General features: G+C 36.9%; 1 protein-coding gene across 9 annotated transcripts in view; it reads left to right on the plus strand.

Annotated features, from left to right (window-relative positions):
* Positions 1-14,468, plus strand: part of ADGRL4 (adhesion G protein-coupled receptor L4) — an 89,730-nt gene extending 75,262 nt beyond the window's left edge. For all 9 annotated transcript variants that reach the window (XM_083846433.1, XM_083846436.1, XM_083846437.1 and 6 more), the window contains 3 exons: positions 10,330-10,421; positions 12,031-12,199; positions 12,724-14,468. In XM_083846433.1, coding sequence (XP_083702559.1) covers positions 10,330-10,421; positions 12,031-12,199; positions 12,724-12,786 — 324 coding nt within the window. In that variant the 3' untranslated portion in view covers positions 12,787-14,468. The remainder of the gene's footprint in view (positions 1-10,329; positions 10,422-12,030; positions 12,200-12,723) is intronic.
* Positions 14,469-15,878: the final 1,410 nt, after the last annotated feature.

The following is a 15,878-nucleotide window of genomic DNA, read 5'->3' on the forward strand; positions in this document are numbered from 1 at the left end:
GGCTCAACTTCAAGCTCCGGTTTCTTGAAACAATTGGTAATTGTAGTGTTTGAAACTACAAAATTGGCTTATGAATGGACTCTGCAATTTGCAGAGCATTCTTGTTAACTTGACTTGGAACATACAAGCCAAGAGTATTTGTTGGAAGAGGTGTCCTCAGAAAAGCCAGGTTCCTTTTATTAAGCATTCCTGTATGCAATAAATGTAATGAATAATCAACTTTCAAGCAAAAATATTCTAAGAATTGCAGTGATTGATTAACCAGACTGTTTTGAACTTCCCACGTATAAATGAATGGGTAAATGAATAAAATATACAGATTGCAGTTGCAAAATATAAAAAAAGTGACATATGAGTGATGAAAGCAGGTTAACAGTAGAGTAATGCTTTTCATTAAGGAACTGCCTGCATATTCATTAGAGCTAGTCGATTACTTAAAAAATATATTCATCAGATAATTTATTTGATTAATTTTACCATTATTTGTCAAATAATTTATTCAACAACAACAAAAAAAAAAGTAAAATTAATGTAATAGTGCATTCATCAAATCTTATTGGACAGCTCTAATACTTATTCAGTTCTGTACATTTAGGTTGATTCAGGATTAGTAATACTGCTGCAATCAATGCAGAAAAATTTCCTGGCAAATCCATTACTCCGCTATTTTCTCATATACTCACAAATTTCATGTACTTAATACTCTAATCTAGGCCATTCAAAATGAACATCTTTCTTGTAGAGAAGTAAATATTCAGAGTTTAAGTTTTACGTTTTCCCACACTTCAATGTTGAGCATGATCTGACAGTCCATTGCTCCCTTTTAAATAAAAAAACAGCCCCCCAAAGCCAATCATCCTACACGAATGTAATCAGGTACACTGTCTCCTTAGGCTTCTTCACATTATTATTCCTGTTCTCAGTGAAGCAGGTCATGTTCATTACCCTTGATATTCTAAGGGGTACTATTGAAAAAGTTGTTTGACCTCTGGCCTCCATCATAACAAATCATACCACCATCTCACACTTTTTACTGAATATTTATGATTTGGAAAATTCTGTATAGTCTGTTTTTTGTTTTTTTGTTTTTCCTAAGGGTTATTTGTAACAAATGCCTCATTATGTTTCTTAGCTAGATGAGGAAAATATACTCTGTACTGTTTAGTGTATGAGTTTTAGAAAATAGCTATTTTAAAGACTTTTTATATCTACTCTTGTTCCTCAGTCTGCCTTTTTAGTGGAAATAAATTTCCTACTGGGACTAGCAATGGCTTTATTATTCTTTATGAAAAAATAATAGTCCCTTTTCATTAGCCCCTCTGTGGCTTCGGTTAAAGGTGTCTCCATCGCATTTCTTATGCCATTGTGGATAAAGTGGAAATAATTAATTACACAGTGGCATTAGGGACTGAGTCTGCAACTTTGCTTGAAACAAATTATTTCAAACCGCAATGTTGTTCAGCAAACAGCAATACCTGCTGTGCTAAATAGTCACTGAGTCTGAAAGTACTGGTCCTGTTCTGTTGACAGGATCAGCTTTAGTCTCCAAACCACAGTTTCCACACTGCCATACCAATGGATGCAGTTTCTCAGCAAGGCCAGGACCTTCAGGGGAAAGAGGTTTTTCCTTCTTTCCCTTTGACCTTCAAAACCATCATTAAAGCCCCTGTTCTAAGGTCCCTGGAAATACCTGAAATAAGAGTCTGTGACCATTAGTCCAAGAAATGAAAATTGCTTTCTCTTATGTCATTACATAGGAACAAACTCATATCCCACTATTTTAATGTATCCATGTGTCTTCAGCCTCAGTGGATTTTTACAAGAATGCCACAATTGTCTGAACTGTCATATGTTTGTTTTTTTATTATTATTATTTTGTTCCTTAATATGCTTTCAGTGATTCTTTGTTGCCTTGATATAAGTACAATTACCATAAACACATACACTTACCCTAAATTTTTCATTGAGAGGACTCAAAATTTGCTATAGATAATTAACAGACTGATGTTTTCTGTACTTTCTTAATAATTACATACTGACTATATCCACACTGCATATTTTCTCACTCAAATCACATTTTCTTTCACTCTTCTACTGCCCCTTTGGTTCATCATTTGCAGGCATTTAGAAAAGTAAATTCATATTCACAGTAGTAATTTCATGTGAATATTCATTTTGGAAGAGAAGTGGTCATTGAAAGAGCTTTTTGTGGCTTTGAGTACAACCATAAGCCACAGCGGGTGATTTTGTGACCATATCCACAGCAGAATCATAAATACTTCTAAAAGGCAAAGGGCCAACTCCTTCGCAGGATCTGGTTGGCTGTGGAAGGCATGGACAGCTTCTGCCCACTATTCATAGCTCCAAAATGGCAAAAGTAGCCTGTTGTCAGACCCGATATCTCAGTCACACTCCTCTTGCTGTATCCATTCTGGTAGCTCTTCCATTCACTGGAGCTGCTTGTGCTAAAAGATAAAATACAACTATTTCAGTCCTTTTCAACTCTAAAAAATGCTTCTGCAGTGCTCCTGCATAAGGCTTCAGATACAGTGTAAGACAGGTTTACATTTGTAAAAAAAAAAAAAAAAAAACACATGGGAGAGGTCTAAGATGTAGTCTGAATCTTTGATGCACCTGTAATGAGTGCATCAAACAGCCTGATTTATGTAATTACCAACTCCCAAGTAAGTACACCTTCTCAGAGCTTCTTGGAAAAGGAGAAGAGCATATCTAATTACAATTATACTGAGAGCAAGACAGATCCCTGCCCTACCACTGGATCTACTTGGGCTAACATTTATGGCCAAGGTCAGACACAGTTCTATGATGGCTCATCCCTCCTGCCCTTGGCTGCAGAACTGAGGTTAAATTAAAATATTTAGGTCAGTATGTGTTTAGCTTTGCAATCCAATAAGAAATAGTACTGAATCCAGAAGACTGTGAGAAGCAGTTTACTCTGATGAAAAATATAAACTCCCATCTACTTATTTATTTATTTAGAGCTTTCTGTAAGTGTTCTAAAAATATAAGGAAAACTACTTAGTTATTAAATTGAGTCTAAACCTACAGCTTGAGGTATGTAAAAGAACAACTTTGAAATATTCATGTATTCATATAGAAAGTCTATGTGAAAATTATGTATTTCCTGAGACGGGGTTTGAAATAAACTAATTTAGCTGTGTTTTCACTTTTAAACAAGTGAAAGTATTAAAATCTTAGAATCATAAAAATCTAATCCTGCATTGCTGAAAATATTTCCCCAAAATACAGCCCGGAGGGGTTTTATTAATGTTTTTGTTACATTTTCTACTCCTAAATAAGGCTGCTGTTGTATACCTAAAGCATTCGAGAAGGTATATTCACTGGGGACATGATAATGAGATAAATCAGTCAGGAGACAAACCCAGACTGTTTGACTGCCAGCTTGTGTCCAATTTTATGCAATTAATATGGCATACATTTTCATTTTGAAGCTTAAACTGTTGTATTGTTAATAGCTTAATTCTGTTCTCTCCTGACTGAAATAACGATGACCCACTGAATGTTGTCATTTTACCCAGCCATTAGCCAGACAGACAGAGAGACAGAAATGTATTGCTCTCTGCGGCAGAATTCAGACCATCACAAGCTCATTAATTCAAACGCTCATAATGAGGGTCATTGTAAAGACTGATACAGATACAGCTGCTCTGAACTTCAGACATTTTTTGAAAGAGACAAATTCAATATGATATATGTAAAAAAATCAAGTATATGCCTAAGAGAGCAGCAGGAGAAATTTTCTCATTCTTTTTTTTGTGAGATCTGACATCAGCATATAGATGGTTTCATCAATTATTGAGACAGGGACTAAGAAAGGAAAAGGGAATGATTTGGGGGCTTCATTTTTGAAGTTTGAATGTAAAGTGCTCAGACTGAATCAGAACTAGTATATCTGAATCTTTAGAATTAGCTGCCTCTTTCTTATACTGGCTTTTCTTTGTAACACTGGAGAGCCTTAAAAGGCTGGTGTTTAAAGTGTTTAAATAACTTTTGAAAGGCTGGAGTGTATCTTTTACACAATAATATTGTACATGAAATTACCAATTCCTTGGTCTCATATTAAACAATTACTCCATTGTTAAAACAAGAATTGTCTTTAGATAGTCCTGGCTGAGAAACTGCAGGGTGAGGGAGATCCAGGTCTCCCTGCTCCAGTGAATATTTAATTATTTATAGGGCATGGAACGGATCCAGCAGGGCTAACGGAGCGATAGTGGTGAATAGCTGGTACGGAGGCTAGAGGAACGAAGGGTCATATTATAGTCTGAATATTAAGTACAACAGAAAATTGTGCCCATGTCTCCTACATCCTGGATAAATGTCCTGTCCACAGAAATTTTTCATTGTTCAGAAGTGACTGTCCTTTCTGGTTTTAATCAGAAAAGCTATGCTGGTCAGAAAGCCTATTCTGGTGAAAATGTAATCTAAACCAATAAATATCTTACTGCTGATGAACTGACATTTTTCAACAAAAAACTGTTGGACAAAATTTTCTTGAATACCTCATCCTGATCTATTTCAGTTTGCAAGATGTCCAGGTGCTAAGTGAGCTACCTCCATTAAAGATGGACCATTTCCCTCTGAGCATTCAAGTGCTCTTTTGATTTGCTTTAAAAAAAATAAAAATAAAATAAAATAAAAAAAAGGAGAGAGGAAGGAAGAGAAAAAAAGATTTCTCTGTTGCAAAACTTGACAGCTGTCAGCTACCTTGATGGGGCAAAATGATGATATATCACTTCACACAGTATCTTACAATTTAATTGTAATTAATTATGAAAGAAACTACAACTCTTCAACATGAGTGCAAATATTTTTATTTGCAGGCAGATGTTTTGCATGCTTTATTAAATTTTGTGTATTTCATACCATTCAGTGCTCAACTAAAAATAACTATCATTCTGTACCTACACAGAAAGTGTTTCATGCAGTGTGAAGCACTAACATCATATTTATTTGAGGATAGAACATTATGCTACTCTTCCAGTATGTAAAATACGTACATTTAACAGTGGAATTAAGGATCTATTTTAAATATAGCAGTTGCTAAGCAATGTGCTATTAGCAGAACTCCAACAGCTTGGAACATTTAACATTTTAGGACCTATATGCTCATTTTTATATTATTACTTAGTTTGCAAAATACAGTTATAATCAACAGGAAAGTTTGCAATTTGCTCAGACAATAGACAAGATTGTTTCTCGGTGCTTTTCTGGATCTTCATCTTTGGAAAGAGAGCCTAATAAATATTATGTTTTGGTACCTATAAAACTCTATTATTTCCTTCTGCAAATTGTAGGTGGGTGAAATTCTAGTGTGGTGGTCCCAGAACTGCTAGGAGTAGAAGCCAAAGCAGCAGCATCTTTCTCTACCCGTGCCCACTGTTGAGCAGTTTTCCTTCATTACAGAAGCTTAGGCAGAAGTTCTCTGTTCAATTAGCTGTGGTAATATCCAGACAGAGGCAGGAAGGCATCAGCAAAGAAATGTACAGAGCTATCCTGTCTCTGGGTAGAGGTAGCTAACATCACACAGATTTTTTCATCCTATCCTAAAATATATGTGACTGATTGAACAGAGCTGCCCAGACTAATTCCTTTGGCAAAACCTCCTTGTTGTTGACAAGGTGATTAGGAAAGCACTGGAAAATTTCTTTGAATTTGCAATTGTTTTTTCTGTCCTGTGAATTAATTTACAAGAGGAAATTATCCAGACTGATGCTGTCTGACTTGTGGCTGTGAGTCAGATCAGATCTTAGGACCTTTACCACTTCAGACAGCTGTGCACTCTTCCTTACATGCCTGCTTTGTGGTACCCACCACCACCACAGTAATGAATATGCAAACTGAACCATGCGGAACCCCAAAACACTACTGCACGAAGATTTAACTGTTCTACACCTGTTCTACTGCTCTACACCACAGTGTGCATCCGTGGTACATGCGAATGCTAGTAAAACCCATGACAGTGCTCGCTGTTGCCTACAGATCGGTTGGGACTACCACTCTCTGTGAACTGTAAAGTCTTGACAACATGGGAAGCAATGAGAATTTTGCCACTAATCAGTTCTATCATTTGTGAAATGGGGCCAAAGTCCCTCCAAAGTCTTAAATCTTCAAGATCCCTCACAAAGGTTATCTGAAAAGAGGTGTACTGACTACTTACCATCCTCCATTTAAACATGGTCACAGGCGTACAAGAAACCCTAGCTTGTCCAGATGTGTGGGTCTCTGGAAGTTATTCTGGGTGAAATAGATACATAAATGTTGTTGCCCGTATGTACAAAATCCTGATTCCACGGGATCCTAAGAATTGCCCCATTCAATGTCTATTTCACATAAACATATTTTAAGTTTCCTACCATTTGCTCATAAATGTACCGCAACATTTCTAGAATTTAAGAAAGCTAAAAACACTTTACAAATGTCTTTAAGGAGAAGTGATTCCCTCAAGATGTTTAGAATGGAGGCTGCTCCTATATCAACCCTTGTCTTTGATTAACCACTTAGAAAAAAGGAATAGATTAATTATTAAAATTAGTCTTGTAGTGCACCTGAGCACTGAGTGAAATCTGATTCCCACTGATATCTCAGAGGGAAGGGGGGCAGAGGGAGGGCTGAGGATGCTCAGCACCCCACAGGACTGGGCTTGCAATGACAAAGTCTGAGATTTGTGAAATAATAAGGACTGGATGCAGTGTTTACTCAATAGCAGTTTGAGGTTGTTTGTTAAAAAAATAAAAATAAATCAGTTCTGGGCTTGGAATCACTGCAGTCCCCTTTTAGCCTATTACACTTGGCCAGGAGCCCCTCTCAGGACGTGCAGCAGTCTCTCTGACTGCTCAGCCATGTAATAACTCTGAAAACAAAGGCACAAGAATTTGCCCTGTCGTGCTGTAACATCGTTATTCACTTGATAAAACTGTGGCCGTGCTGCAACACTTCACGCTTTGGGTTTGCCCAAAGCTGCAGAGTGGCTCTGCTCATTATACAGGTAACTTCTCCCCAAAGCCAGCCTGTGGCAGCTGCAGTCCCCAGGCTGGCCCTTGCCAGGCCCGTGCGATGTCTGCCCTAGTTTGGTGTCACAGCTGCCTGCACACTTTGCTACGTTCCAGCCTGCTGCTTCTAGGCCTGCCATTTTATTCCCATTCACCGTGCCTGTCACCTCAAGGCAGCCTTAATTATAACGTCATCTAAGGCCTAGTCAACGGCACCTGAAGATTGTGCTTTAACCGCAAAAAGTGAACACACACAATTACAGCCAAAGTAAGCAAAAAGCACGGTATTTGGCTAAAAGTAGCAGCTGGAGGCTTTTTTAGATGCGTCAGTGTCTCTCATCCTCACTTTGTTCCAGCTAGAAAATTTGGAGATCCAGGATTCCTTGGGCCTATTTGTATTTTGGATGCCCTTTGTAGCCATCTACTTCCATTTATTTTCACTTGAAGCTCACTTTTCAATATAAATGCAATATGTCTTAAGTGATCATATCTTGGGTCAGACATTTGCGGTGTTTTGACTTCCTGGCCCAGCTGTTGAATGGCTCTTTGAGGATATCAGTTATATGAAGGCCATTTCCCTTTTAGCACTATTCAGTCCAACCATCCTATGTGAAGTTTTTGAGGTTACTGGTTTGCTCATGGTAAAGAGCATGCACGGTCTCAGGCTGAAGCAGAGCATGTTGAACTTCAGATACCTGTTAAAATACCAGTCTTCTCCAAAGACTAGAGCTGACACATTATTAACATTAACTTTTTTTTTTTTCTGCTAGCTTTACCCATGATTTCATGTTATTCTTTCCCCTAAGTGCTGCTGGATTTTTTGCACTTCAGGACAGTTAAAACAACTTTATTGTTACCTAACTGAGGTCCTCCAGAGGACAAAATGCAGTGCCAGAGGGCTCTAACTTAGGTTGAAAAGAAAAGAAAAAAAAAAAAAGAAAAAGAAAAAAAGTTATTTAAAAGCTACCGTTTTGAGACACTGAACATTGTATAAAGCAGTCTATGCACTTTGCTACAGATATTTTTTATTAATGGAGTGCTTCTAAATGGGGCAAAAACCTACTTAAGGCTTTAATAAATCTTGGAAATGAGTGGGTATTTCAGAAGTTAAGCTCACCTTCATTACCCTGTAACACTACCTCCTGCGAGGCTACCTGAGACTTATTGCACCATGACTGCGTTCTGGCAGCTGACTCCGAGAACCGGTGTTAACCTCTCTCGTTCCCCTGAAATGTACAGATTATTCCCATCAGAATGAATTGATGAATGAAAAGATCATAGTTAATGGGTATTACTTCAATGCAGAGGGCAAAATCCTATTATCCTGTGCAACAGACAGTGTAAATAGTATTTGTGTAAAGGAGCCCCACTGGGATGAAGAGAAATGGAGTCTTCTACTGCGAGGCCCCACATCTGCCCCTTGCCAGCCCCATCGTCGCTCAGCAAAACCTCTCCAGTTCTGCAGCTGTTTTCTGTGGCCAAAGGATAATGGACTTTGGCCCACAAAGCTTCATAAAGAGCCTATTAACAGCAATAGGAAGGCTCTCATTGACATTAGTGATCTTGGTGATGGGCCGGCAGGGAGGAAGGCTGGCTGTGCGGTTCATGCTGCGGTCTTGCTGACAGCTTCTGAAGAAGTAGCAGGGTGTATTCCCTGTGCCCGTGGTACTTTGATCACATTTCACCCTATCTTTTCCAGATTATTTTAATAAGTACATTAGTTGGGTTACACAGATTATAGCGTGCGCACCATGTTATTTGATATATTGTTCACCAACAAATATAAGATAAAAAGTAAGTCTGTATATAATTACCCACAACTGCTGACTGACTTATAATTAACTTTGAAAAATTGCTGGTTTAGGAGATATTATAGATTACAATTTTAAATACAAGGAGCTTCAGAATAGCTCTCACGATCAGTGCAAGTACAAGGTATTCAGTGAAGGATTAATTCCCTAAACTGCTAATCAGCTCTATCTCCTGTCTTATCAAATTGTAAATACATTATGCCATATTAAAGTATGAGCATGCAGCTAATTAAAGCAGAGCCTGAATTTAATATCAGATACTCCCCCTCGACATAACAAAAATGTTCTAAGGACATACATAACAAGTGTTAACAAAAGAAAGTGATTCTTTTTAAAGTGATGCTGTGCTCCTATAGTAGGCTTTTGTTTTCATTTTGGAGGCGCTTTTTTGTTGTTTTTTTTGTTTGTTTTTTGTTTTTTTAAGAAAAAGAAGGAGGGAGGAAAACCACACAGTCTTTCTGAAGAAACAAGTTGGGGAAGGTATTAATTCTATTCAGTCTACAGCTGTAAACCCACAGGAACCAACCAAGGGATTACAACCAAGGATCTACAAATAGTTTCTGGATGACATCCAGATAAAATTTGGTTCAATTATTAACATTGTAAATAGATTTTCATGTTAAATGCTGTGAACCAAAATAAGGGTTTTCTTTTTTTTTTTTTTTAAGCGAGAGAGCAAACCCATTCACATTGTTAAAGGAATGCAGTAGAAATTTAAGTGAATGATCAATGAAGCCTATCCAAGCAAAGGTTCAGAACCATAATTGAGCATCATTTACGAAACTGCTTCTTTTAGTTGCTCTTTTGTGTTTCAAACTCAAATAAAACAATGTCATTATAAAGGCAGAAAATAAACACACATACACACGCCGATATTATTCACGAATGAAACGAACATAAAATGGAGGAGAGAATACTGAGCAAAGAACATTTCAACCAAAGTTAGTATCTTATTTTTTGTGTGTGTAAACCTCAAAGTTTTTTGTGCCACTTAAAAGTTTTCACACCCAAAAGACCTCCAAACATATGATGTTATTAATGTGATTCAGAAACAAAAGATATGCATTTTGTCAAATCTACACAGTATAATAGAAGGGGGGGAGGGGGGGCTCTTTCTTTTTTTTCTCATTTCTTCTCATTTCTTCTCTTTGCTTAAACATCTCTACTTACAAAAAAAAAATCTCAGCAGGAAATCGAAGAGCTTTACCAATAAAATCAATAAACATTTGCAGACTGTTGGTAGTGATACTGTTGAGATAAGATAGAGTTACAGCCCTGTTTGATCAATCTTTATTAAAGGGCTCATATTTTTTTAATAGACGTGGATCAGAAAAGGATTTTTTTTCCCTTCTGGCACTGGATTCTCTAGGTTTCATATACACAGAAACTATATCTGACGTGTTTCATTTAAACGTGTAACAGTTACTGAAATTCAAAAGCACCCTGTTTTGAACTAAAAAAGTTCTTCTCTTTCCTCCCCCCAGGTTAATTTGCTGGCTTTCGGAGTGATTATTTATAAAGTATTTCGACACACTGCAATGTTAAAGCCAGAAGTTAGTTGTTATGAAAATATAAGGTAAGTTTGTCATTTAATACAAATTCTACCTTCTGTAAGTTTAAATACAGATGGAGACTAAAGTAAGGATTCAAAAATTACCATTTAATTTTCTGGAAGACTGGGGGGGGGGGGGAAGAGACTTTTTTTTCTTTCTGTTATTCCCTCATATAGATTTAAAGGTAGATTTTGAAATCTTTATTCCTTCTGAGCAGTGCTTCATGCTGTAACACTAGGCTTGTGGGAGATGTTCGAGGAACACAATGAGTAGCCCATGTCAACTGAAGGGTAAAGGCTGATGGAAAGGTTAAAGTAATAATTTCCTTTTTTTTTTTTTTTCTTAAACACTTTCTACAGCCTCTATGAAAGTCAAAACAGATTTCGAAACTTATGCCTGAATTGGGACCAAAATATTTGCCTTGAAGTAAGAAGGCATGTAGAAATCCAGTGATAAGAGAATCAGGCCATTCATAGTTTTTGTAAATAAAAAAAAAAAATCTACAGGAGGACATTGTGCTTCTTTGGTGTTGAGGTGTGGGGGGGTGTTTCTCTCCAGGATTTTTACTTTGCATGCTGCTATGATTTTTCCATCAACTCACTCTCTTTAAAACTGATTTATAGGGACCTTGAAAACCGTTTGTGCAGGAAAAGCTGAAGTGTACTACAGGGAACATTGAAAACAACTTACTGTTTGTGTTGCTTAGGAACGCTCCTGCAGTTTCAATGCATTGCACTAGATTTATAGTTAGGATTTAGCAATTGTTTGATTGATTACTTTCTCTTATTCCTCACCCTTCGTAGCTTCATGTGGTGAGCTGGTTTTAATGAAGTTGAAAATTATTCATTTTCAGAGGAACAGTGCTAAAAATGTCTGTTGTTCAAAGGAAGTCCTGCAATGACTGGGCTGAGAAAGAATAAGAAAGTAATCAGTGGTTTCATTTCCAAGACAACATGCTGCAATTTGCTCAAGTCTGTGAGCAGGGCTCTACAGCATGTTGGAAAAAAAAATTATAGCCAATCAGCTCCTATAATTTTAAAGTATCAATACACTGACCCAGGAAATATTTGAGAGTATTTGTGTTCTAAAAACAAAATATATATATATTTTTAAAAAGACAAAGAATGAAAGAAAGAAAGTCTAGTTTTACAACTTGCACCGTCTTCTGCAGTGAACCTGAGAGGCAGCCTGGGAACCCTTTGATGTCATGCACATGTACTGACCTAAGAGCATACTGTACATTTTTCTGGGTTATTTTTTGAGGAGGATAAGAGGGGGGAGGAGAAGTGGGGGAATGCTTCATAACAGACATATGTTTTTCCTTGGGGAATTACACTAACAGTAGATTTAAATCAAATCATATGGTGCTGCAGTACACCAGAGAAAACATATCTGAAGATTAAAGAAGCCAGTGTTTTAAGGCCCTCCAGTTTTACTCTTTTACTCTTCTGCACCGATTGTGTGAGCTTATTCGTGGCACAGTACTACAGCACACCCTAAAGAGCAGCCCATGCATTTGCACTTCTCAGGCCGTTGCAGCTGAAACCAATTGTCTAGGCAGCATTCCCCTTTCCAAGCAGTGAAGGGAGCGAAACAGCACTTGCCTGCATGTTGTCTGCAATGTTCCCCCAGGTCCTGTGCCCGAGGTGCTCTTGCTCTCCTGTTTCTTCTCGGGGCTACCTGGATCTTTGGTGTCCTCCATGTCGTACAGGGATCTGTGGTGACTGCATATCTGTTTACAATCTTCAATGCGTTCCAGGGGATGTTCATCTTCATATTTCTTTGTGTGTTGTCTAGAAAGGTAAGTGTCCCCTTCCTTGTGGGGAAGTCACGTATAACCATGCAGGCACATGTCCAGTCTTAAAGCCAAGTTGTGGTGTGAACATTTTATCAGAGCAAGGCAGGAATTCCTTGTGCCCTTGTTGGGGGTGGAAAGAGAAGAGGGGAAGTATATTGCCGTTGGCTGTGGTAGAGGCAGAACAACTGTCTGATTCTTGCCTTCACACATATTTTCTCCCTTTTTTTTTTTAATATGAAATACAGAAAAATGCGTTTTAAAAATGTAGAACTCATCATTAACCAGGTGAAGTAACGTAATGGGTTCAGTAAAGCTCAATTCCAGTCTTTGCAGCTAGTAGCAGGATTCATATTACCCACACAATTTTGAGATTATCCTTTTTCAGTATCCTGTCCTAAAGAAGGAAAAAAAAAAAAAAAAAAACAGCTCCACCTTAAAACATCTAGCAAAGGCATCAGTGCACAATTAGTTAAAACACATATAGACCTATTAATGTTTCATGTTCCAATTCTATATTTTTATTTCAGATTCAGGAAGAGTATTATAGGTTGTTCAAAAATGTTCCTTGCTGTTTTGGCTGCTTAAGATAAACAGAAGGAAAACCTGCATGAGCATCATGGTGTTAAAAGGGAGCAACCTAGACGACGTCGTTATGGATATTACAGGAAAATATGGTATTGTGAAAGTATAAAATGACCCAGTGAACAGGCATATCACTTAACTGAATTACTGACTGGTTTTGTACATACATGTGCATTCATGCAAAGCATTTTTTTTTTTGTGCTGTATACAAAGAGTATACAAAACAAACTGGATTATTGCAGAACATGTATTAATGAAGACCAGGGAAAGAAGCAAATTTCTAAAGGAGCTCAGGACTTTTCATGACTTATTTTTTAATATCAGAAACAAAATATATCTGAGGTTCTTGAACAAGAGATACCAGAAACTAACTGGCACAGCAGATTTTTTGAATCGCTTGCTAGTAGAAACTTGCTCACTGTCTTTTCATAGTAATTAGCTTCTTACATTAAGTTCTATATGGCCATCGGCAGGGAATGAGTTGCAATGAAGAGTCAATAGATAAAGATCTGCTACAGTCCAGATACAGTTTCCTTTTGAAAACATTTCTTTTAATTTAAAGTAGATTAAAAAAAGGATTTTTTAAAATATTATTCTCTTATCACTCTGAAATATATATTTGTATATTAATCATTTCTTTATTTTTGTAACTGTTAAAGAACTGTTTAGATCTAAAGAGATGAGATCAGATCTGATACAAGAATGGTGGAACAGCCATTCTGTAAGTGAAAGATTATTTTGTGAATACTTTGAAAAATATCTGGTTCTTGTTTTAATTTAATTTAATTGCCAAAAAGACTGAGATCTGCTAAACTGGCACTATGATTTGGGAGGCTGTGGGAAGGAGATGCTTTCAAAAGTTTGTCACAATAGAGATAGTTGGAATCCAGACCTTGTAGGATCAAATGAAAAGTGAAGAGGTAGAAATCACCCATGGAGAAGAATACAGATTTAAATTTGAGGTCATGTATGTCCATATTATGTAAAATTGTGATTACAGCAGTTTTCTCTATTTGTAGCATCTTTGATTCAAACAATTGTCTTCCTCCAAGGCTCCTGAGTTTGGAACGCTTATCCTGTGTTTAACGTTAGGAACATACACAAATCTGCTGAAATCAAAGAGAGAACTTCTTGTGATGCAAGTTTTGCTGCATCAGGACATGAACATGTTACATCAGCAGTTCCGATTTTGCCATTGTGTTCATTTTAAAAGTATGCTTTAATTTCATCCTTTTAGCACATAACTTATGTGAAGTGCTGAGCAATCCTTAGCCCATGTGGCCTTCTCAGGAAGTGTCTAGGATCTCAGATGGAGCCCAGTATTTTTACCAGTCAGACACTGTAAATATGTAGTTGTTAATACATTCCACTGTTTTGTCTATTAAAATAAAGGACTATTCTGAATTTTATTTATATTAAAGGGAACCTTTTTTAGTAATGGTCAGTTTGTTTGGATTTTATATGTATACACAAGGTTTTCACTGTATGTACTACAATGGCAGGCTGCATTAGGTATATTCCATATCTCTATCAAAATTTTGGAAACCACAAGAGGAATTCTTTTTCTGAAAAAAATATTATTTTTTTTTTGGTTGGTCCTTTGAATGTAAAATATGTGAATAAACTGAAGTGCTTAACTTTCACATTTCAACATACTTCCTTTGATTTAAATAAATACAATGGAAAAGTTCTCATGGTTATATATTATTCATCCTGAATTATTTGTTATATTTCCTTCGATGCTCTATATGTTCTTCCAGGTTTGCAAAAATGTATTTAAATATTACTTAAAAGAGTATTTTTAGAATGATATCTACTAATGCATCATTTTTAATCTCCTGCAGAAAAGTAACCTATAGTAAAACTGGCTGGACAAAGAATCATCCCTAGTATAATGACTTCAGCGTGCTCAGTGAGATTGAAAAAGTTCTTTGGAAAGAAAATATATCATGAAGTATTTAGGTTACAATAGTCTTTTTAATGAAAGAACATCTTTTGTAGGAAAACTGTGCTCTCCAGTCTGTGGGTCAGATCTTCATTGAAACTCTGTTTTCCTTACATGCAAAGATGAGTTTTCATGTTTTAATACAGTACATAAGGAGCAAAGAAACTTTGTTTAGATTCGTCACCTTTGAGCCCGAAGGATAGTGTAATTGTCCTTCCTAATGCGCAGAGAAATACTGGTGAGAAATAAAAAGGTTTATTTGTCACAGTCCTTAGTAACACAAGCCCCTAGCAGAAAGGAGACACAATGGACATAAACTGAAGGAAAAAAAAAAAAAAGATGTTTCAACAAGATATCAGGAAAATCTTTTTCACTGTGAGGACAGTCAAGCATTGGAAACAGTTGTCTGGAGAGCTTGCGCAGTTGTATTAAAACCTTGGGAGGTTTTTAGGACTGGATAAAACCTCAAGCAACCTGATTTCTGCTTTGAGCTGGAAGGTGGATGAGATGACCTTCTGAGGTCCCTTCCATCCTGAATTATTCCATGAGTCTAGGATATGAAATATCAAATTGGAAAAATAACAGCTGGGCATTAGTAATGGGCAAGTTAAGGAAACTTGTGCTCAAGTGCCATGCATCAGCTGATGGAAAAACAGTTTGTTTTTCTGTGACCTATTTGTCAGATTGACTGGTAACTAGTTGTCTGGTTTGAAAAATAAAGACTTTGCTCAGCATCTTTTCAGATTGCATTCTTTTGAGAGGTATATGACACCTCCAGTTGGGGCCATCAAGAAAAAAAATACCAGTGACTGACAAGACAGATAAAAGTAAAATGTTAAGGTTTCACTGTGAAAGCAAGTGCTTGCTGAAGAGAGAAATTGTTTCTATTAAACCAATCAAAGAGAAATTTGTGCTCAGTGTTGCATTTCAAAGTGTGCTTCAGAATATAATAAATAATGTCTGGATTAAAAATGACTATTCTGAAATAATTATTTCCTCAAAGAATTAGAAGTGTATTTCAAAGAAACTGCAACATTTAAGAGTTAATTGTCATCACAGACTGGGAGCACTCTTTACCTGCTGGGATGAAATAGATAGGCATCAACACCACCACTGTCCAAACTGGTTTCAGACTTTCCTTTCACAGTCCTTCAG

This window comes from Anser anser, assembly GCF_964211835.1.
Source record: "Anser anser genome assembly, chromosome: 8".
NCBI classification, from domain to species: Eukaryota; Metazoa; Chordata; class Aves; order Anseriformes; family Anatidae; genus Anser; species Anser anser.